Raw genomic sequence first — 24047 nt, forward strand, 5'->3', positions numbered from 1 at the left:
CTTTGTGGCAACTTTAAATGCATCAAATATTGCTTAGATTTCACATTTGTGTAGTCAGTCATAGAGTTATACAGTGTTCAAAATAGGCCCTACGGCCCAACATGTTCCAGCTACACTAGTCCCACCTGCCCGCGTTTGCCCATATCCCACACCCCCCCCAAACCTGTCCTATCCATGTACCTGTCTGTTTCTTAAACATTGTGATAGTCCCTGCCTCAACTACCTCCTCTAGTAGCTTGTTCCATGCACCCACCACCCTTTGTGTGAAAAGGCTACCCCTCAGATTCCTATTAAATCATTTCCTCTTCATCTTAAACCTATGTCCTCTGATCCTCGATTCACCTACTCATGGCAAGAGACTCTGTGCATCTGCCCGATCTATTCCTCTCATGATTTTGTACACCTCTATAAGATCACCCCTCATCCTCCTGCGCTCCATGGAATAGAGTCCCAGCCTACTCAACCTCTCCCTGTAGCTCACACCCTCCAGTCCTGGCAACATCCTCGTAAATCTTCTCTGGACCATTTCCAGCTTGACAACATCTTTCCTATAACACGGTGCCCAGAAATATGTTGTCAAGCTGGAAAGGGAACAGAGAAGATTTATGAGGATGTTGCCAGGACTCGAGGGTCGTTCAAATACTTTAAAGTTTTGTCCAGTCCAAACATTATTTTTCGTTTGCCATTTATTTTATGATATTAATACAACTTATTTTAACAATTTCAAAGTAGCTGAGGAAAATGTTTAATGAAATGTTGAATTTGCTATTTGATCATTCTAAGCACCCCAACAATGTATAATTCATGGGTGCAGTCAATGTAGAAGCCAATGCCCGGAGCAAAGAAACAATATGCAGATGCTGGAAATCTGAAATAAAGCAGGCATGGTTGGAAATACTCAGCAGGTAAGGCAGCATCTGTAGAGAGAGGGAGATAATGTTACAGACTGATGATGTTGCATGAGAATTGGCCAGTCTGAAAACGAGGAAGGCTGGCTCTCTGAGATCAAGGAACTCAAATTTTTATCCCAAGGATTGTAGACACAGGTTGAATCCTTGTTCCGTGAACTTTTCCAGAAGCATTGACAAGCATTTGGGAAAGAATAGGCGACAGTGAAATCAGTGACTGAGTGGGAAATACACCGATCAACCAAAACATTATGACCTGGTGAGCTAAAACATTATGACCACCTGCCTAATATGCTGTTGGTCCTCCGTGTGCAGCCCCATACGCAGCAGGGTGCGATGCACTGTGTATTGTGACACATTCCTCCCGTGACCACCATTAAAGTTTTCTGTGACTTGTGCCACAGTAGACCTTCTGTCGGTTCGGACCAGACAGGATAGCCTTTGTTGCCCTCGCGCATCGATGAGCCTTGGGCGCCCAACACCCTGTCGCCGGTTTGTGGTTTGTCCCTCCTCAGACCACTGTCGGTCGGTACTCACCACTGCTGACCGGGAACACCCCACAAGCCTTGCCATTTCAGAGATGCTCTGACCCAGTCATCTGGCCATAACAATTTGGCCCTTGTCAAAGTCGCTCAGGTCTTTACTCCTGCCCATTTCTCCTGCATCCAACACATCTACTTCAAGAACGGACTGTTCACTTGCTGCCTAATATATCCCACCCCTTGACAAGTGTCATTGTAACAAGATAATCAATGTTATTCACTTCGCCTGTCAGTGGTTATAATGTTTTGGCTGATCAGTGTATTAGTAGAGGTAGTTCTGCTGTAATGTGTATTTCCATAATACAAGTTGGATATAACATGAGCGATTAATTGGGAAATGCTAGTTGCGTTAGACTTGGTTTCTAATGTAATTACCATTGGGAATTAGAGAACCACTTAAAAGTTACTTTTCGAAATTGACAAGCAGAAAAAAAGCTGTCTTAGATTTTAAACAGTATAGAGGGGGAAAACTGTTTCCATATTTCCACTCCCTGCAGTAATCATTCATGTTTGTGCCTTAAGAACACAACTGCTCCTTTAACCACAACGGCATTGTGATTGAACAAGTGATCACTTCTATTGACGGTTATGCAATGATAGGCTACTCTTACTAAACAATCTAACATACAACCTTTGGTACTTGTAGCTTGCAATAACAAAAATTATCTTACTGCTTTTAAAAAAATGCCTTTAACTTTGAAATTCCTACAGGAAAAATAACTTTTGTGAGTCTAAAACTCTCCAGCTCCTAACTCTCTTATCCACATTGAAACAGGGCGGCACGGTGGCACAGCAGTAGAGATGCTGCCTTACAGCACCAGAGATCTGGGGTTGATCCTGACTACGGGTGCTTGTCTGTACGGAGTTTGCACGTTCTCCCTGTGACCTGGGTGGGTTTTCTCCGGGACCTCTGGTTCCCTCCCACACTCCAAAGAAGTACAGGTTTGAAGGTTAATCGGCTTGGTATAATTGTAAATTGTTCCTAGTGTGTGTAGGATAGTGTTACTATGCGGGGATCGCTGGTCGGCGCAGACTCGGTGGGCCGAAGGGCCTGCTTCCGCGCTGTATCTCTAAACTAAACTAAACATTGGCACAATTTTCTTTATAATGCGATTTTGTAGATTTTGTAAGGTTTCTTAAAGAGTGCAAAGACTGGGCTTGTATTCACTGGAGTTTAGAAGGATGAGAGGGGACCTTATAGAGACGTATAAATTATAAAAGGACTGGACAAGCTAGATGCAGGAAAAATGTTCCCAATGTTGGGGGAGTCCAGAACCAGGGGTCACACAGTCTAAGAATAAAGGGGAGGCCATTTAAAACTGAGGTGAGAAGAAACTTTTTCACCCAGAGAGTTGTGAAATTGTAGAATTCTCTGCCACAGAAGGCAGTGGAGGCCAATTCACTGGATGAATTTAAAAGAGAGTTAGATTAAGCTCTAGGGGCTAGCGGAATCAAGAGATATGGGGAGAAGGCAGGCACAGGTTACTGATTGTGGATGATCAGCTGTGATCACAATGAATGGCGGTGCGTACAGGCTTGAAGGGCCGAATGGCCTCCTCCTGCACCTATTATCTATGTTTAACCACTGTGTTATAACTACCTGTGTCCACAGGGACCAGGCATTCATTCTATGGGCCAAATGGCTTCTTGCGTCCTATTGCAAGAAAATAAATATAAGGAACTACTTGGGGAGGGTTCACAGCTGTGCACTCCTCTTGAAGGGAGAAGGCCTCTTGTTTCTTAGAAACGGTGCGAGTGGAAATGTAACAATACCGCACCCAATGATTAAAAAAAACTGCAAATTTGTTTTGGTGCAATCTTTGATAATGCCAAGTCTAAAAGCAAAGAAACAAAAATCCAGCTGCTGGAAATCTGAAATAAAACTGATAACGCTGGAAAACTCAGCGAATGAGGCGACAAAGATAAATATTTGCAAATTGGCAGCAATCTTCAGCTTAAAGCCACTGGACCATTTTCACCGATGGTCACAGCGAGCAACAAGCCAATGTTTAGAAAGATCGCTGTGCTCTGCCTAAACATTTCTTCCAACCACTGTGGGATTATTTTCAGGGATGATGATGCATTTTGAAGTCCACGTTATTTTATAACGTTTGGATTTGTTATAGGAGAGTGATCTTTTACTCCCTTCAAAAATGACACTTGGCATCACATCCCAGATCACAGGTTACACTGGCAGACAATGAAGGCACAGGTCAGGGCTGGTGCCGGGGGGGCGGGGCTGGTGCCGGGGGGGGGGGGGGGGGGGGGGGGGGGGCGGGGCTGGTGCCGGGGGGGGGGGGCTGGTGCCGGGGGGGGGGGGGGGGGGGGCGGGGCTGGTGCCGGGGGGGGGGGGGGGGGGGCTGGTGCCGGGGGGGCGGGGCTGGTGCCGGGGGGGGGGGGGGGGGGCTGGTGCCGGGGGGGGGGGGGGGGGGGGCGGGGCTGGTGCCGGGGGGGGGGGGGGGGGGGGGGCTGGTGCCGGGGGGGCGGGGCTGGTGCCGGGGGGCGGGGCTGGTGCCGGGGGGCGGGGCTGGTGCCGGGGGGCGGGGCTGGTGCCGGGGGGGCGGGGCTGGTGCCGGGGGGCGGGGCTGGTACCGGGGGCGCGGGGCTGGTACCGGGGGCGCGGGGCTGGTGCCGGGGGGGCGGGGCTGGTGCCGGGGGGGCGGGGCTGGTGCCGGGGGGGCGGGGCTGGTGCCGGGGGCGCGGGGCTGGTACCGGGGGGGCGGGGCTGGTGCCGGGGGGGCGGGGCTGGTGCCGGGGGGGGGGGGGGGGGGGCTGGTGCCGGGGGGCGGGGCTGGTGCCGGGGGCGCGGGGCTGGTGCCGGGGGGCGGGGCTGGTGCCGGGGGGCGGGAGCGAGCGAGCGGGCGTCGTCGATGCCAATGATGCCGGTGCCGGCAGTCGACATGAAGGGCCCGCTGGTGCCAGCGTCCCCCGCCACCAACCCCGACATCGACAACGAGAGGAGAGCGGCGTCTTTCGACGTGGAGCAGCTGGTGAACGTTTGGGACGGAGGAGCGGAGAGGACGCGCCTGAGGAGAGCCGTGGGTGAGTGTGGGCCGGGGGTCGGGGCCTGGCCGGGCGGGGTGAGGGCCCCTGTGCTGTGAGCCGGGGGGGGTGGGGGTGGTTAACCTGGGTCCCGGGATGAAGGGGTGACCCCAGGGCTGAGCCTCCTCAAGCGGCCCGGACTCGCGCTGCCCCCCCCCCCCCAGGGTAGGGGAATCAAGAACCAAAGGGTCTAGGTTTAAGGTGAGAGGGGAAAGATTCAATAACAATCTGAGGGACAACTTTTTCCACACTGAGGGTGGTGGGTGTATGGAACGAGCTGCCAGAGAGAGTAGGTAGTTTTAAGGCAGATATAATAACAACATTTAAAGGACACAGGTACATGGATAGGAAAGGTTTAGAGGAATATATATATATGAGAGAGATACAGTCATAGGAAAGGGATATGGGCCAAATGGGACAAGCTGAGATGGGGCATCTTGGTCGGCATAGGCAAGTTGGGCTGAAGGACCTGTTTGTGTGATGGACCCTCCTGTGCCTCAAGAAGGAAAAGAGTCCTGACCTGCCCAGTCTCCCTGTAGTTGAGGCCCTCAAGTCCTGGCAACCTCCTCCGAAATCTTCTCTGCACAACTCTTCTTTTCTATCCCTAGACCTCCTCCAGGATTATTGCTAATCTTTACCTCAAACTCCATTTTCCAGCCCACTCCTCGGATCTCTTGATCCCCAACATATCCAGAGGTTCATCTATCTCTAGTTGTTCTCCTTCTGAGGAAGGGTCCTAACCTGAAACATCACCTATTCATGTTCTCCAGAGATGCTGCTTGACTGCTGATTAACTCCAGCACCTAGTGTCTTTTATTGTAAACCAGCATCAGGAGTTCCCTATCTCTGAATTTCATGGCACCCTGGTGTATGTGACAATAACAATCTGAATCTGAGGGGAATAATCTTGTGACATTTCAGTCCTTTTAGAGTTTAATAATTTTCAATAAGGGCTCTGAATTGTAGAGAATTGGCCAAGCCGCCTTAATTTCTTCTCTTGACACATCTGCCATTCCTGGAATCAGTGTGCTGAATTATCGATCCATTGTTTGTAAAACAAGTAAATATTTTTTTGGAGAGGTAGACCAAATTCCAATGGTTATTAGTGCCACGTGTACTGAGTTGCAGTGAAACACCTTGTTTTGCAAGTTGTTCAGGCAATCATACTATCATAGTACAAAAGAGATGATACTTGGCTAATATGATTATGATAAACATTGTGTAGACAAGAGTTGCAGCAATAGAGAAAATCCAGATTGCAAAAAAGTCCTTGGGCAAAAAGTAGAGTCAAGGAACTTCATATTCTGTTTTACAAAATGCAGATAAGTGCGAGATGTTGCATTTTGGGTCAAACCAGGACAAGACTCTGGGATTCGTTGTAGAGCAGAGGGATTAAGGAGTGCAAGTACATATTGCCTGGAACGTGACGTCACAATTAGATAGGGTGGTCAAGAAGGCTTTCAGCACATTTGCCTTCAACAGTATAGAAGTCGAGATGTTATGTTACAGTTGTACAAGTTGCAGAGGCCACATTTGTAGTCTGGTGTTTTGATTTTGAAGTTGGTGGATTTGCCAGTGCTCTCGCTGCCTTTATCGTTCTTGCAGTACAAGAGGCAGTGTGCAAAGTGGCAAGCGCTGGATTCTGCACTCTGGGATTTTTCTCGTCCTACTTTGCCTATGGGTTGATTGTACTCATGAATATTATAGTATGATTTGATTGGATGACACACACCAAAGCTCTTCACGGTATCTTGGTACACGTGACGATAATGAGCCCAAGCCAAGGACACGATGGGTAGCTGGCAGGAATCTCGCATGCTTTGTGCTGGATGTGTACATTCTTAAATAGGTTTATTATTGTCACATGTACTGAGGTGAAAAGTGTTTGTTTTGCTTGCTATTCAATTGGATCAGGTACTGTACAGCGATTTGTATAATAGAAGAGTTACTTATTTAAATAAATGTGGCACGGTGGTGCAGCGGTGGAGTTGCTGCCTTACAGCACCAGTACAATCCTGACTACGGGTGCTGTCTGTGCAGAGTCTGTACCTTCTCCCCAGCACCTGCGTGGGTTTTCTTGGGATCTCTGGTTTCCTCCCACACTCCAGACATACAGGTTAATTGGCTTTGTATAATTGTAAAATTGTCACATTGTCTCTAGTGTGTGCAGGATAGCGTTAGTGTGCGGGGACGCTGGTCGGTGCGGATTCAGTGGGCCGAAGGGCCTGTTTCCGCACAGTACCTCTAAACTAAACAATTCACGATAGGTGGTCCCGTTTCCTGACTCACGTGTGTTATTGAATGGGAGGATGGGGAGAGCTTTAGCTTAGTTTAGTTTTCCCGTCCCCATCATAGATATAAAACATTACCCGGGCTCCCTGCTCTTCCACCAACACTGGGAAGGTGAGTGAGAATGAGGGAGGCAGCGGAGAGCTACTCTTGGTGGAGTCACGACATCTTCCACAAGGTGCACCAGAGAGCCCCTCCTCACCAGCTGCTGCACCATCCTGTTAACACTGGCTGTTGTTGCGGCTCACGTTGTAGACCCTGGCCAACAGCGGCAACATGGAAGGACATAGATAGTCTGAAACATAAAAAAGTAGGTGCAGGAGCAGGCCATTTGGCTGATCATCTAAAATCAGTACCCTATTCCTGCTTTTTCCCCATATCCCTCGATTCCTTTAGCCCTAAGAGCTAAATCTAACACTCTCTTGAAAATATCCAGTGAATTGGCTTCCACTGCCTTCTGTGGCAGAGAATTCCACAGATTCACAACTCTCTGGGTGAAAAAGCTTGTCCTCATCTCAGTCCTAAATGACCTACTCCTTACTTTTAAACTGTGACCCCTGGTTCTGGACTCCCCCAACATCGGGAAATGTTTTCCTGCATCTAGCCTATCCAATACTTTAAGAATTTTATATGTTTCTATAAGATCCCCTCTCATCCTAAATTCCAGTGAATACAAGCCCAGTCGACCCATTCTTTCATGAAGAAGGATCCTGACCCGAAACATCACCTATGCATGTTCTCCAGAGGTGCTGTCTGACCTGCTGAGTTACTCTAGCACTCTGTGTTTTGCTCAAGATTCCAGCATCTGCGATTCCTTCGTTTCTCCATTGTCGTTGACACTTTGACTTCAGTTATTTTATCTAATCTGCAATCCTTTTTTTTTTTTATAATATAATTTTTTATTGGAGATAGGTACATAACCTGTTTACATCTTTACAGTCATACATTTTTAAATTGATAATATTGTCAATTATTATTATATTGTCTCCAATACCTTTTACCCCTTTTTTTTTTTTTAAACAAGATAGAACTAAAGAAATAGATGAAGTAAAGAAAGAAAAGAGAGAGAAGAAAAATAAAAACAAAAACAAATTTAAAAAAAAATAAATAAATAAAATAAAATAAAAAAAATAAGGAAAAAGTTAGTTAAAGAAGAATGGAAAAATTTATTAAAATAACAAAAACTTCATTCGAGATATATTCGTACATTTCAAAGTATAGCATTTCATCCATTCTTTAGTCCGAGTGCTAGTCAGGTTCCTGTGCTGAACTATTCTGACCCTTTAAGTAATCAATAAAAGGAGACCATGTTCCAATGAATAATTCCTGTTTGTCCAACAGGGAAAATCTGATTCTTTCCACGTTTAAGGTCTCCGTCATTTCTATAATCCACATTTTGATTGTGGGGGCCGTAGTGCCTTTCCAAAATTTTAGAATTAATTTTTTTCCTGTTATTAAACTATAATTAATAAAGTTTCTTTGTGTTGTTCTAAATGTTTGATTTAATTCTAATATTCCGAGTATAATTAATTTTGGATCTGGGTCCAATTGTGTGCTGGTTACTTTAGATATTATGCTAAAAATATTTACCCAGAATTTTTTAATTTTTATACAGTTTGCAAACATATGAAATAATGTAGCTTCTAATGTAGCTGCAATCCTTATCACTTACAAAGCACTATTTTTTTTTTCTTTTAATCTGAATCTCAGCTGTCTGCTCCTAAAAAGTGAATTTCTCTACTTGCATTGCCAGTGGTGTCTGATGCAAAATATTATACAAATTAAATAAGGAACTGCAAAACTGGTAAAATGACGTGTGTTAATTCCACAATATTTTGCTTTGCTTCATTAGAACATGTCATTAACAGTGATCCCGTTTTTAGTCGAGAGAATCAGTACTTCTTGACCCCAATTGAGAGATATGAAGCTGCTGTAAAAAAATCTGTGCACCTACGCCAGAGGATTAAGGATTTGGGCTGGACTGACAATGGCCCCGAAGTCCTGTTTGCTTTCAGGTAACCTTTTATATATTTTGGGCCTACTGTGTGGTTTTGGCAAGAGTTCTTTTGCAGAAGTTACATTTTAATCCCTCCACATGTACGTACTCTATATATAATCAGGCCCACACCAATTCCAGAGGAAATGAAAATCAAACAAACATTAACGATTTCAGAGTCTGGAAATCTGAAATTAAAAAACAGAAAATGCTGGAGATGCTCATCAGATCAGGTAACAACTGTGGAAAGAGAGAAATCGATTTAATCCTCAAACTCTCTTCAATACATTGTAGGCTAGTTATGCTGCTGAAGGATCAAATATTCTCCTCTTGTACAAAATCATACTGCGGCATTTTTACATCCATCCCAAAGATCTGCTTTTGGCATGATTTAGTGTCTCCTTTGACACACCTTAAAGTGCAGCAGAAATCTACTAAGGAATCAACCTTTTGGACTCGAGGAGCAGCAGTAGTTTCATGCTTTAATGATGTGATACATGCAATAATGATATGATTCTACCTAGTCAGCAGTCAGAACATAGCACAAGCCAAGTATCGATTCCACAGTGGGCCAGCTCATTTGCTTATGGCATTAACCTTCTAGGTTAATTTTTAACTTGAATCTGACTTGTGTTCTCAGCCTGTGATTACTTTGTGATCACTTACACTGTCGCAGGTACCATCACAATGTTTAAGAAGCACTTAGACAAGTACACGTATGGGATAGGTTTAGAGGGATATGGGCCAAACACAGGCAGGTGGGACTGGTGTAGATGGGACATGTTGGTCGGCATGGGTAAGTTGGGCCAATGGGCCTGTTACCATACTGTATGACTTCTCAGTTCTCAATTTTAAATGCTTTTATTCTCTGCTGACGTTGTTTTTTCGAAGAAGAGGGACACCTTGTGCAGACTTTTCGCAACAAACCTTTAAGTCAAAATGATGACCAATGGTAAAATCAGCACTGTTCAAACAATCCAGGGAACTGCTGATGTGTAAAAAGGCAATGGATTATATGTATGTGATATAACATGAGCTAACAATAAATGGTGATTTTAGAATATAATGTGTACTCATGGTGTGTAATGTGATGCCTTTGGTTTTTACACTGTAAAGTAATATTAAGCCCTTGTCCTTGCCACTCAATATGTGTTTTTCCCTGGGCTCTAGGGCTCTGGGAACTGAGCTTGCATTTGGAGTCCACAATGCGGTTTTTATACCAACCATTATTGGATTGGGAACTGATGCACAGATCGCTAAGTGGGTTCCACTTGCTAAGGATTACTACATTATTGGAACATATGCTCAGACAGAGCTAGGACATGGTAAATCTGCAATTTGCTTTTCTAGTACATTTCTAACACTGTTGCTTTCCATGATGAAATCCAGCTTCAGGACATGCTGGTATTTAAATATAACAAAAAGGAACTGCTGATGCTGGTTTGTAACAAAGATGGATACAAAATGCTGGAGTAACTCGGTGGATCATGCAGCATCTCTGGATAAAATGAATGGGTGACGTTTTGGGTTGGGACTCTTCATCAAACTGATTGCAGCAGGACAGGGAAAGAAAGCTGGAAGCTGTGTTTTTTTTTTAGTTAGTTACATGTATTTTGGAGATGGCCTTCCATGGTATCACTTGTCAGCATTCAGATCTAAACCTGCCATGGTTTGCCCAGCCCCTCCACTCTTCTAACTTTGTTTCACCCCACCCCTGCAATCAGTCTGAAGAAGGGTCCCAACCCCAAACATCACCTATCCATTTTCTTCAGAGGCGCTGTCTGACCCGCTGAGTTACTCCAGCATGTTGTGTCTATACCTGGTATTAATTAAGCTGTTCTTTTTATAAAGGCTTTTAAGTGCTAAAGAGTCCCTTTGCTGTACAGATGCAAGTGAAGTATTTGTACGTTCTAGTACAAGCAGATTATATTGTATTCTCATCTTCATTGTTTTGGCATCCAATCAATTCACTTTTTTGGTAGAGTGTTTGGAAACTGGTCATGATTTGGGAACAATTTACAAGCTAGTTCAAAGGTATTCTGCACCAGACATAGTACAGTACAGGAACAGGCCCTTCGGCCCACAATGTCTGTGCCGAACATGACGTCAAACGAAACTAATCTCATCTGCCTGCAGGTGATTCATAACACCCCAGTCATTACACAAAACTGCAGGTGGTCTAAACTTGAGAAAACAATGCTGGGGGACTCAGCAGGTCAGACGGTATCTGTGGAGGGAAATGGACAGATGAACCTTTGGGTCGGGATCTTTCCTCAGACTCGTCTATGGTGTTTCCCTCCACAGATGCTGCCTCGGCTGCAGAACTCCTGCAGCACTTTGTTTTTTGGTTCATTTGAGATTTGCCTGATTAATATATTAATCGAGGAAGCTGGGTTATTAACCTGCGTGAGTTTTGTAAGTACAGCTTCTGTTGCAGGGTGTTTGAATGATCAAAGCCTCTAGATGTATTGTTATTAACTGAATGCAACATTGCAAACTAGCGAATGGTGCAGTACAATATGCACTGTGTTTGCATGCAAAACAGTTGAAACGAGAAATTGTTAATCTTTTGTGCAGTCATTCATACTTTTACATTCTCTGTCTGAATACTCCGTTTCCTTCAAGGCACAAATCTGAGAGCTCTGGAAACAACGGCAACCTTTGACGCTGGCAGCCAGGACTTTGTGCTGAACACGCCCAAAGTGTCCTCAATCAAGTGGTGGCCTGGCGACTGTAAGCCTCTCAAACACTCACCCACTGTTGCATGTTATTTGCTTCTACCGTTTGATAAAGTAACTCAAATTTTATATATATTTTAATCTCCAGTCATTTACTGTATTCCTGAATTGAGTTTTGGGCAGGTTTATAGCATTAAGGATGTTATTTTGTTGCATTCAAATTAGTTTCGTTTTTTATTGTCATGTGCACAGAGATACAGTGAAATGCTTGTTGTGATGCTGTAAAGTCAAATCAGACCGCGGGTGCTCCTCAACTTATGATGGGGTTACATTCCGAGAAACCCATCTTAAACCACAAATATCGTCCGTCGAAATGCATTTAATGCACGTGATCACGTGGCGAGAAGTGAGCTGCGGCGAGCTGCCGTTTGCACCATGGCAAAGTCGAAATATCGCGAGTCAAAGGCGGGGAGCATCTGTAAACGTGAATGCAATCTTCTCGAACAGTACGCAGAGTTGCCACGTTCCAGTGCCATCTTGCAATTTCCAAGCGTCTGAAAAGTCTGATCTTGGCCCAAGCAAGGAGAGGTGCAGTTTCTCACCTTGTGGCCCGGGTAAGGTGGCAGCACTGGATGGGTGAAGTAGGGGTGGGTCTGGCCCAGCACGATGCCGTCGGCTCCTTCCACCGCCGCCCCCTGCAGCTGCCGCTGGCTGCGCTCGATCCGCTCACTCACCCGCCTGCTGTCGGACCTCCCGCTGAGAGGGGGTCTCGCTCAACCTGCAGTCATTTTGATTTTGTACCGTAGGCCTCAACTAAATATTCTGGACCGTAACAGGGCCATCTATAATTGCAAGGGGAATGAGGGCCATGGGACTGAAACCACCAGTGTATCTTATCAAATAATATTTAACATCAAACAAAGAAACAGCAGAAAAGGAGGGTGAATTGCATTCTAGTTCCGTTAAGAAAGTGGGGGAAAGTAAGATTGAACTGACAGAGGAGTCCAAGCAAAATAATTTAAAATGTAGAGTATTTTTAAAAGCCTTTTTAGAACACTTGACTTGGGTTTAGGTGCATTAGTGTCAAATGTACAGAAGTACAGTGATAAGATTTGTTACGCATGCTATCTGATCAGATCAGACATATCATACATAGATACAATCAGTTCAAACTCGAGTACAATAGGTTAGGCAAAGGGGAAGGTACAGAGTGCAGAATATAGTTCTCAGCAATGTAGCACATCAGTTACAGAGACAAAGTCCAATGTCCACACTGGGGTAGAGGGGAATCGGACAGTAGCTTGTGGAAGGACTGTTCAGAAGCCTGATAATGGAGTGCAGGAATGGGATTTAATCATTTAAGCTGTTTCCTTTCTGATCGAACCAGGCAAGTTGATCAGTACTGATGAAAGGACATGCATGCTCTCAGTCAAATGACGTAACACTCTGCAGGGCATTTATTGGGCAATTAACATGTAAATACATAACTGTGGCGGATCAGGCCACTCCTTGGGTCAGCCCCCTCGTTACGTGACGGACAGGCGAAAGGGGTTAAAAGCCAGACCAAGGGAAGGCGTATCTTATCCCTAGGAGAACTACGCTGTGGGCAGGAGCTCACAGCCTAATAAAAGAATCTTACTAAACACTGCCTGGCGTCTTGCCTTTTCTCTGGCCTCCGCCAGGCCACTACATTGGTGACCTCGACGGACATCACACGTAGTGATGTCAAACGATAATGTGCAACCCGGTCCTGCCGCCCTCGTGCAACCCGGTCCTGCCGACCTCGAGGCCGTCTCCCTCAAACTCCCGACCCTGTGGACCGAAGAGCCTGAGGTCTGGTTTCAGCAGGCAGAGGCACAGTTTGCTGTGCGAGGGGTAACCGTCGACTTGACGAAGTACTTTTATGTCGTCGGCGCCCTGGACCAGGCACCTCAGCGGGGCCCAACGGCATTACAGCGCGTTCGACCGGGAGCTCCTCGCCCTCTACCTCGCGGTACGCCACTTTCGGTACTTCCTAGAGGGGAGACCCTTCACCGCGTTCACAGACCACAAGCCACTCACCTTTGCGTTCGCCAAGGTTTCGGATCCGTGGTCTGCGCGGCAACAGAGACAATTGGCTTATGTGTCGGAATACACCACCTCAATTCGGTTCGTGGAGGGAAAAAACAACAGGGTGGCCGACGCCCTGTCTAGACCCGCGATCCACGCCGTCCTACAAATGGCCGGGGGGATCGACTATTCCGCCCTAGCAGCCGCACAGCTAGGGGACGAGGAGATGGCCGCCTATCGTACAGCCGTGTCCGGCCTGCAGCTGGAGGACATTGTCTGTGGCCCCGGGGATACAACACTGTTGTGCGACACCTCCACTGGCCTGCCTCGGCCCATCGTCCCTGTCGTCTGGCGTCGCAGGGTATTCGAGGTGCTCCACGGGCTGTCTCACCCCTCCATTCAGGCGACGGTGGCCCTTGTATCCTCCCATTTCATGTGGCACGGGCTGCGTAAGCAGGTCGCACACTGGGCACGCACCTGCATCCCGTGCCAAACTTCAAAAATCCAGCGACACGTGCGTGCGCCTCTGCAAGAGTTTCGTGTCCCTCGGCAGCGCTTCGACCACATTCATGTGGACATCGTGGGGCCGCTGCCGCCGTCCCGGGGCATGACCCACCTCTTCACTGTGGTAGATCGCTTCACGCGGTGGCCGGAGGCCATTCCGCTGGCAGACACCTCGACGGCCACCTGCGCGCGGGCCTTGGCGGCGCACTGGATCGCCCGGTTCGGGGTGCCACTGGACATTACATCCGACCGGGGGCCACAGTTCACTTCGGAACTGTGGTCGGCCATGGCAAGACTCTTGGGTGTCAGCCTACACCACACTACGGCGTACCATCCACAGTCGAACGGGTTGGTGGAACGCTTTCACCACCAGCTGAAAGCTGCCCTGAAGGCTCGGCTCACGGGCCCAGACTGGGTGGACGCCCTGCCGTGGGTTTTGCTGGGGATCCGCACCGCACCCAAGGAGGACTTGGCCTCCTCCTCCGCCGAGTTGGTGTACGGGGCCCCCTTGACGGTTCCCGGGGAGTTCATCCCACCAGCGCAGGGTCGAGTGGAGCAGCCTTCTGACGCCCTGCAACGTCTTCGGCAGACGATGGGCAGGCTGGCACCTGTGCCCACGTCACGTCATGGGACATTCCAGCCACACGTCCCTGCCGCTCTGGAGGACTGCCAGTTTGTGTTCCTACGCAGGGACGCACACCGATCACTTCTCCAGCGGCCGTACGAGGGCCACTTCCGGGTCCTGCAACACGGCTCGGCCACATTCGTTCTGGACATGGGGGGTCGCAGAGAGACTGTTTCGGTCGCACGGCTGAAGCCGGCACACGTGGACATTGATCGGCCGGTGCCGGTTGCACAGCCCCGCCCGCGCGGTCGCCCCCCGTCCAAGCTACCCCCTCCAGTGTCTGCTACGACCCCTCCACCTGTCGGTCAGTCGCCGGTCCCTGCGCCGGTCATGGTGCGCACCCGGGCTGGTCGCCTTGTGCGCCCTCCTGTCCATTTTGTACCTCCGGTTCTTGGGGGGGGTCCTGTGGCGGATCAGGCCACTCCTTGGGTCAGCCCCCTCGTTACGTGACGGACAGGCGAAAGGGGTTAAAAGCCAGACCAAGGGAAGGCGTATCTTATCCCTAGGAGAACTACGCTGTGGGCAGGAGCTCACAGCCTAATAAAAGGATCTTACTAAACACTGCCTGGCGTCTTGCCTTTTCTCTGGCCTCCGCCAGGCCACTACATTACCTTCATTAACTAACACTCAAGGAATTGCAAATGTTGGAATCTTGAGTAAAACACAAGTTGAGGAGGAACTCAGCAGGTCAGGCAACGTCTGTGGAAGGAGTGGGTGGTTGAAGTTTTGGGTCGGGACCCTGCTTCAAACGAGAAGAGTTGCTGCGTTCCTCCATGACTTTCTGGGTTTTGTTCCAGTCGTAAACATAATGGGAAGGCGAGCGGTGGAGGCATTAATTAGTCGTGTGGTTATAGGGTAAATGTGAAGTTGACGTGGAAAGTCTTTCTGTGCTTTCAGTGGGGAGGTCGGCCACCCATGCGGTGGTGCTGGCTCAGCTCTACACCCAGGGAGAGTGCCACGGAATGCATGCCTTCATCGTGCAGATCCGCAGCCTGCTCGACCACGCCGCTCTGCCAGGTAGAGTAAAGCTCGCTTTCCTCGTAATGTGAAGGTTTTGCAGCACAATGATAATGAAGCACTGTTATCATTTGACCAACACGTGTGGGACGTGGTAAACATGGTACACAGTTTACATGGAACAAAAGTACAGGTGCTCTTCAACTTATGATAGGGTTGGGTTACGTTCCGAGATACCCTTCGCAAACCGAAAATATCGTAAGTCGAAATGCATTGAATACACGTGACCGGAAGCGAGCTGCGGCTCGCTACGGCGAGCTGCCGTTTGCACCATCGCAAAATCGAAATATCATAAGTCAAAGCATCGGAAGCCGGGGAGCACCTGTAAAGTAATACAGAGACACAAAGTAGTGGAAGAGCTCAACAGACCAGGCAGAATCTGTGGAGGGGATGGGCAGACGAGGTTCATTCATTTGTTGCCTGTACATTTCCTCCAGAGATGCTGCCTGACCTGCTGAGTTACTCCAACACGTTTTTTTTGCAGTATTTTAATACATGTGTACCTGTTCTTTTTTTTTTTGTAATTCTTTATAATATGTTTTAAGCTTGCTCAAGTTAGGAAAGTGAATATCCACTGGGTCCTTTATATAATGCACGTTGACACACAGAAGATAGACACAACATGCTGGAGTAACTCTGCGGGTCAGACAGCATCTCTAGAGAAAAGGAATAGGTGACGTTTTGGGTTGAGACCCTTCCTCAGACTGACGCACAGATCTCTATCTGCACTTCAGCAAAAAATACAATCTGTCCTTGGGCACTCACTTGTTTTGAATTGCTTATAAGCGCACCAACTTTCACGTTTCTTAAAGAACTACAACTTTTGCTAATTATGAAATTGTCAAGGCTTTTGTCAGGAATATTTTTTTCTCCTTTGTAGCCGGACTGTGGAGTCGGTGCCCAAAACACCCGACTCCGACTCCTTGATCTCCTGTGTATGCAACTCTAGCTCCAGCAACACCAAAATTGCCCTGACTCTGACTCCACAGCCCTGCTTTGTAGGAGAGATTTATTATCGTGCTGCAAGTGAAAGGAATCTATTGCTAATGTATTTTTATGTGGTTTCAGGTATCAGTGTGGGGGATATTGGTCCAAAATTGGCCTTTGAACAGGTTGACAATGGATATTTAATGATGCAAAATGTCCATATTCCCTGGGAAAATATGCTGAGCAGATACAGCAGGGTAAACCGTTAACGTTCTTTGTAATTCTTAACCGAGCCATTAATAATCCTTGTGCATAAAAATATGTTTAAATTTTATTATTTCTGAATAACAAAATTGTACAATAGATATCTGTAAGCACTGGTATTTATTCACAAAATGCTGGAGTAACTCAGCAAGTCAGGCAGCATCTCGGGAGAGAAGGAATGGGTGACACTTTGGGTCGAGACCCTTCTTCAGACTTGTACCAGCATCTGTAAGCACTGGGATTTTTCTGCAGATAGTGTTTCCCAGAGAGCTGAAAGCAGAGTCAACAGTTTAAAGCTTCACAAAATGAAACACAGATTGGATTGAATAGAATGATACAGCATGGAAACAGGCCGTTTCCGCCCACCAAGTCCACGCCGACCATCGATCACGCGTTCACAATAGTTCCATGTTATCCCTCTTTTGCATCCACTACACATTACGGTGGCCAACGAACCTACAAACCTGCGTGTCTTTGGGATTTGGGAGGAAACCGGAACACCCCGAAGAAACCCATAGGGTCACAGGGAGAACATGAAAACTCCACACAGACAGTACACAAGGTCAGGACCGAACTTAGGTCTCTGGTGCTGTGAGGCAGCGTCTCTACCAGCTGTGCCACCATGTGCTGCCCCAAATAGTTACTGATGCACCTCAACAGGTTGCCATGGTGATGATGTGCATCTTTAAAAGTTGGTTACATTTTTTTTTCTCTCTTATGAAAAGTGAAAGGCAGGATCATGTTTTCGATATTACCCTGAACTAGTACAGATGGGGAACCCTGCATTTGCTGCTGCATGTGCAGATAATACAAGCGGCCCTAACATATTATCATCCAAATAATGGATCTGTATAGATAAGCCAGCCCCAGAACTGTAGAATGTAAATAGAGTTGTTTCAGTCAGTGGAATTTTCCTAGGAGCTTGTTTTACACTTTAGTAACTTAGAAATGCAGCGTTTTCATTACAGCATCTTGCCATTACAGGTTGCTTCAGATGGCAGCTATATTAAACAAGGATCTGACAGAATCAACTATATCAGTATGGTGTTTACTCGTGTGGGGATATTGGCCATGGAAATAATACCTGCTCTCGCTAAAGCCTGTGTTATCGCTGTTCGATATTCTGTGGTGAGACGCCAGTCAGAATTAAAGCCTGGGTAGGTTCAAAGAGTGAGTTCAGTCTAATTTAATAAAATGGTAAAGAAATGAATGGATTTGCTATTTTTAGCTTTATATTGTGTTTTGTCATTTCCATAGGTTTTGTTTTCAAACTAAAAGTAGCACAAATATAGGAATTTGATTTTTGTTCTGAAATATGAGAGTCTTTTTCTCAGGGTGGAAATGTCAAAGACCAGAGGGCATGGCTTTAAGGTGAAAATGGCGAAGTTTAAAGGAGATGTGTGGGACAGGTTTTTTTCCACAGAGGATGGTGTGGTGCCTGGATCACGCTGCCATGGGTGGTGGTGGAGGCTGATGTGATGGTGGTGTGAAAGAGGCATTTAGATAGGCACATGGATGTACAGGGATATGGATCACGTGCAGGCATAGAAGGTTGGTTAAACTTGGCATGATGTTTGGCACGATGCGCCCACAGGCTTGTTCCTGTGCCAAGAGACCATTGGGTCATAAGGTCCTAAGTGATGGGAGTAGAATTAGGCCATTCGGCCCATCAAGTCTACTTCGCCATTTAATCATGGCTGATCTATCTCTCCCTCCTCACCCCATTCTGTCTTCTCCCCATAACCTCTAACACCTATACTAATCAAGAATCTATCTATCTCTGCCGTAAAAAATATCCACTGACTTGGCCTACTGGGGCAAAGAATTCCACAGATTCACCACTGAAGACATTTCTCCTCACCTTCTTCCTGAAAGAACGTCCTTTAATTCTGAGGCTGTGCCCTCTAGTCCTGGACTCTCCCACTATGGCAGAGCAACATGCGATGGTTCACATGGCCGATTCCTGCTGTTTGTGAATCTATAAACTGAGTTGTTGTAAAATACTGCTCTATTTTCACACGAAGCACGCTTCTTTTGTGAACATTTCTACTAGTTAGAAATACTAATTAAATACCAATGAAAATGACAGGTGATGTCATTACAGACAGTTGATGTGGAATTCTTTTCCACAGATGGCTGTGGAGGTCAAGTCATTGGGTTTTTTAAAGCGGAGATTGACAGGTTCTTGTCAAAGGTTATGGGTAGAAGGCAGGAGAATGGGGTTGAGCGTGGAAGATAGATCGGCCATGATTGAATGACCATGTCCACTCAATGGACCAAATGGCTTAATCCTCCTCCAATGGCTTATCAACTTAGACTCACTGCGTTTAATCAATTAGCTTTTTATATATAATTTTGAAATTATGTCTCCCCTTTAGTGAAAAGGAGGCCAAAATTCTAGACTACCAGACCCAGCAACTGAAACTTCTTCCCCAGATCGCCACTACTTTTGCTTTTCATCTTATGGGTTCGTCCTTGGAAGCATTTTGCAAAGAAGTGAACTTGCAGATCAAAACTGAGGGAAACATCTCCTCTCTGCCTGAGGTAAGGCAAGTCATCTTAAATCCACGGGACAATCTCAGATCTTGCACAGCAATATCACCCAAACAGTAATAGACACTTAAATGATACTCCGCCTGCATCTGCAACATTGTGGAATTGACAGGACGTACAAACTGTGCTTGTATCAACATCTGGCTATTTTCCTTAGACATTGTTTGAGATGCATTAGAATCCAGATGTTTATCTTATAGGTGCAAGAGGAGGGCATTTGGCCCTTCGAGCCAGCACCGCCATTCACTGTGATCATGGCAGATCATCCACAATCAGTACCCCGTTCCTGCCTTCTCCCCATATCCCTTGACTCTGCTATCTTTAAGAGCTCTATCTAACTCTCTTGAAAGCATCCAGAGAATTGGCCTCCACTGCCTTCTGAAGCAGAGAATTCCACAGATTCACAATCTTGCAACTAAGTGGGCCAGGCAGCATCTTTGGAGGGAAATGGACAGATGACATTTCGGGCTGTGACCGAGCTTCAGACTCCAACTGCATTCCCTGGGGAAATGTTGTTCTGGAGACCGTTTTCTAAGTCTCTTCGTGTAGGTAAAGATAAAAGTGACGAGCATCTGGTCAAGGGAGATGCACAAAGGTTAATTGGCATATGGTGCGTCAGAGGAACTTGCATGGAGGGGCAAGTTCTGTTTACAATCTGGTAATATTTTCTTGGCTGGGAGAACAGGCGGCACGGTAGCGCAGCGGTAGAGTTGCTGCTTTACAGCGAATGCAACGCCGGAGACTCAGGTTCGATCCTGACTACGGGTGCTGCACTGTAAGGAGTTTGTACGTTCTCCCCGTGACCTGCGTGGGTTTTCTCCGAGATCTTCGGTTTCCTCCCAGACTCCAAAGACGTACAGGTATGTAGGTTAATTGGCTGGGTAAATGTAAAAATTGTCCCTAGTGGGTGTAGGATAGTGTTAATGTGCGGGGATCACTGGGCGGCACGGACTTGGAGGGCCGAAAAGGCCTGTTTCCGGCTGTATATATATGATATGATATGATAACAGGGTTAGGAGATGGGAAGCAGGATTTTATCTGAACATCATGTGTTGTGAATATTGTGGTAGTTATGTCTAATGGGTTAAAGGAATTGAGGGCTGCATCAGTGTGTGGCTGAGTGATATCTCAGAATGGGAACGGCAACATTACATTCTTCACCAACATTGCCTCGCCAACAGTCTGTCTGTCCCTTTCTTTGTTGTTTGTCTTTAGTTTTCTCTAGCTTGTTATGTGGGGGAAGGGGTTTTGGGAAACCTTTTCTAATATCTTACCTCGACGGAGATGCGATTTATTTTTCCCCCTTTTTTTTCCTTATCGTATCGGTCCGCACTGCGGCCTAACATCGAGGTGTTGGTGGCCTTTGCTGGAGACCGACTTTGAGAGCTCCAGCACGGGTGCCTGCGGCTACTTTAACATTGCGGAGCTCGCGATCCCTTTGCCAGGGATCGACCTCTTTGAGTTCCACCGCAAGTGCCTGTGGACTTTAACATCGTGGAGCTCGCGGTCTCTAGTTAGAGACCGACATCGGGAACCCCAAGCCGCCGGAGCTTCGATCGCCCCAACGCGGGTGCTTCGACCGCCGGCTGCAGGAGCTTTGATCGCCCCGACTGCGGATGGTTCAACAGCCTCGACCGTGGGAGAAAAATGAGGGAAGAAGATTAGACTTTATTGCCTTCCATCACAGTGAGGAATCCGCTGTGGTGGGTGTTTATGGTAACTTTAATGTAGTTGTGTGTCTTGTTGCTTTTTTAGTATGGCTGTATGGTATTTCGCATATCACTGTACCCTTAATTGGGGCACGTGACAATAAAAGTCCTTTGAACATTACATAATCACTGGTCTTGCTGTTTGCGAGGTGTTGCCTTGCCCAATTAACCACTGTTTCCTGCACGACCTCACAAGGAGTTAACTCCCTGTGAAGCATAAACATTGGTCAATGAAAGACTTTCTGGAGAAAAGGCAAGAGCTTGCTGTAGGATATATTTGTGCCTTGGATTCAGGAGTGTGTGTGCACCTTGTTTTGCTGCAGCTCCATGCCTTGTCGGCAGGCATGAAAGCGTTGATATCAGCCAGGTGTACTGCCGGCGTGGAGACGTGTCGCAGGGCCTGCGGGGGCCACGGCTACTCCATGCTCAGCGGTTTACCATCGCTCTACGGCCGGGTGGTCGCCTCATGTACCTACGAAGGAGAAAACACCGTGATGCTCCTGCAGACTGCTCGGTAAGCGGAAACCTAAGTGTTATATTGCGGCGTGAAGTCTGTTTCAAGTCTTCTGCCTATCTGCGTCATCCTCGTGTGGCTGTGCGCTGTGAATTTGCGGTGAAGTACACCCATCAGCAAAAGCATAATGACCACTGACAGGCGAAATGAATAACATTATCTTGTTACAATGGCACCTGTCAAGGGGTGGGATATATTAGGCAGCAAGTGAACAGTCAGTTCTTGAAGTTGATGTGTTTTATGCAGGAGAAATGGGCAGGAGTAAAGACCTGAGTGACTTTGACAAGGGCCAAATTGTTATGGCCAGACAAACCGGCGACAGACAGGGTGTTGGGCGCCCAAGGCTCATCGATGTGCGAGGGCAACGAAGGCTATCCCATCTGGTCCGAACCGACAGAAGGTCTACTGTGGCACAAGTCACAGAAAATGTTAATGGTGGTCACAGGAGAAATGTGTCACAATACACAGTGCATCGCACCCTGCTGCGTATGGGGCTGCACACGGAGGACCAACAGCATATAAGGCAGGTGGTCATAATGTTTTGGCTCATCAGGTCATAATGTTTTGGCTCATCAGTGTATATTAAATGTTTGTAAACACCAAACATTAATGCCTTGTTTAAGGCATTGATATATTAGGGCGGCACTGGTACAGCAGTAGAGCTACTGCCTTACAGCGCCAGAGACCCGGGGTTCAGTCCTGGCAATGGGTGCTGAATGTGCAGAGTTTGTACGTTCTCCCTATGACCGTGTGGGGTTTCTCTGGGTGCTGCGGTTTCCTCCCACACTCCAAAGATGTGCAGGTTTGTAGGTTAATTGGCTTTGGTAAGATTATCCCTTGTGTTGCCCCTAGTATAGTGATATTGTACAGGGTGAACGTACAAACACCGTACATACAGCAGCTGTAGTCAGGATCGAGCCCGGGTCTCTGGCGGTGTGATGCAGCAACCCTACCGCTGTGCCACCGTGCCGCCCTGTTATCTGGTTATAGTCAATTGTCACTGATTTAAAGTTTTATAGGGACAGTCACTGTTAGGTTATAACTATCAAACATTGACTCATTCGATGTATTTACCTGAATGGCTAAATATTTTTAATGACCAGACTTAAAAATTATAAAATCATGTTAGAAACAAGGAACTGCAGGTGCTGGTTTCAAGGAAAGACATAAAGTGCTGGAAAGCTTTTAAACAAAATCTATTCCTTAACAAACTGTATTTCAGTTGGAAAATCAGTTTTTCTTAAGTAAAGGAGAATACCACTGCAAAACAGTTTAGTAGAAGAATAACTTAAATTGGGGTCATAATATGTATGTTGTGTGCATACTAAAAGTACCCTTTGTCAAGCATGACTAAAATAATTATTCTACAAAGCAAAGTTAATTTTGAATCTCTAGAACTGATGAGATTTTTATCGTATGCATTTTAGGTTTCTAATGAAGTGCCTAGCTCGACTAGATCGTGGCGAGCCTTTGCCCCAGTCCGTCTCGTACCTGTCTGAACCCACCTCACGCTATTGTTCTGCAAAGGAGAAAACTGATTTCTTCAACCCATGCCTGTACACAGAGGCATACAAACACAGGGCACAAAGGTCAGTGAATATACATTTCTGAACTCGGATGTTGAGATAGACTGACGGTGAAATGCACCAAAAATGAGCAGGAGAGAAAATGGATGCAAGGAATATTTTCATTCATTTGCACGTCCTCCCTGTGACCGCGTGGGTTTTCTCCGGGTGCTCCGCTTTCCTCCCACATTGCAAAGACGTGCTGGTTTGTAGATCTTGGGCAGTTCAGTCACAATCGTACTGAAAGGCGGAGCAGGCTTGAGGGGTCAGACGGATGTTTTCAAGAGAGAGTTAGAAATCATTCTTCGGGCTAACGGAATCAAGGGATCTGGGGAGAAAGCAGGAATTGGGTACTGATTTTGGATGATCTGCCATGATCATATTGAATGGCAGTGCTGGTTCGAAGGACCGAATGGCCTACTCCTGCGTTTATTTTCTTTGTTTCTATGTTTTTTGAATATAGTGCTTTACAAATGACATCTGAGTTGTGAAAAAGAACCCATGTCAGGGACCCATTGGTAACGTACAAGTAGCTTCAAACAGGAGCTTTTCAGGAACAAGGAGTTTACAAAAACAGACCCAATGTGCTGGAGTAACTCAGGGGTCCGGCAGCATCCCTGGAGAACATGGAGAGGTGGTGTTTTGCGACCCTTCAGACTGTCTGAAGAAAGGTCCCGACCAGAAATGTCACCTGTCCATGTTCTCTAGAAATGCTGCCTGAGCTGCTGAGATACTCCAGCACTTGGTGACTTTTTTGTTTTGGTGATTTTCAGAGACAGTTGAACAAAACAACATAACTGTGATGTTTAAATGGTTAAAAGTGTGAACTTAAATGGATGAACAATTGCATTGGAGCAGGGAGCAA

The 24047-nt window shown here is 46.7% G+C and overlaps 1 protein-coding gene across 1 annotated transcript in view; it reads left to right on the top strand.

Moving 5' to 3' along the window:
- Positions 1–4287: 4287 nt before the first annotated feature.
- The window catches only part of LOC144601953 (peroxisomal acyl-coenzyme A oxidase 2-like), a 36423-nt gene continuing 16663 nt past the window's right edge, over positions 4288–24047 (top strand). The window contains exons 1-10 of the mRNA XM_078414583.1: positions 4288–4492; positions 8634–8796; positions 9948–10102; positions 11403–11510; positions 15531–15650; positions 16719–16834; positions 17826–17998; positions 19220–19385; positions 21427–21617; positions 23045–23206. Of these exons, the coding sequence (XP_078270709.1) occupies positions 4321–4492; positions 8634–8796; positions 9948–10102; positions 11403–11510; positions 15531–15650; positions 16719–16834; positions 17826–17998; positions 19220–19385; positions 21427–21617; positions 23045–23206 (1526 nt within the window). The 5' untranslated portion in view covers positions 4288–4320. The remainder of the gene's footprint in view (positions 4493–8633; positions 8797–9947; positions 10103–11402; positions 11511–15530; positions 15651–16718; positions 16835–17825; positions 17999–19219; positions 19386–21426; positions 21618–23044; positions 23207–24047) is intronic.

The sequence above is a fragment of the Rhinoraja longicauda genome, chromosome 17 (genome assembly GCF_053455715.1).
Source record: "Rhinoraja longicauda isolate Sanriku21f chromosome 17, sRhiLon1.1, whole genome shotgun sequence".
NCBI classification, from domain to species: Eukaryota; Metazoa; Chordata; class Chondrichthyes; order Rajiformes; family Arhynchobatidae; genus Rhinoraja; species Rhinoraja longicauda.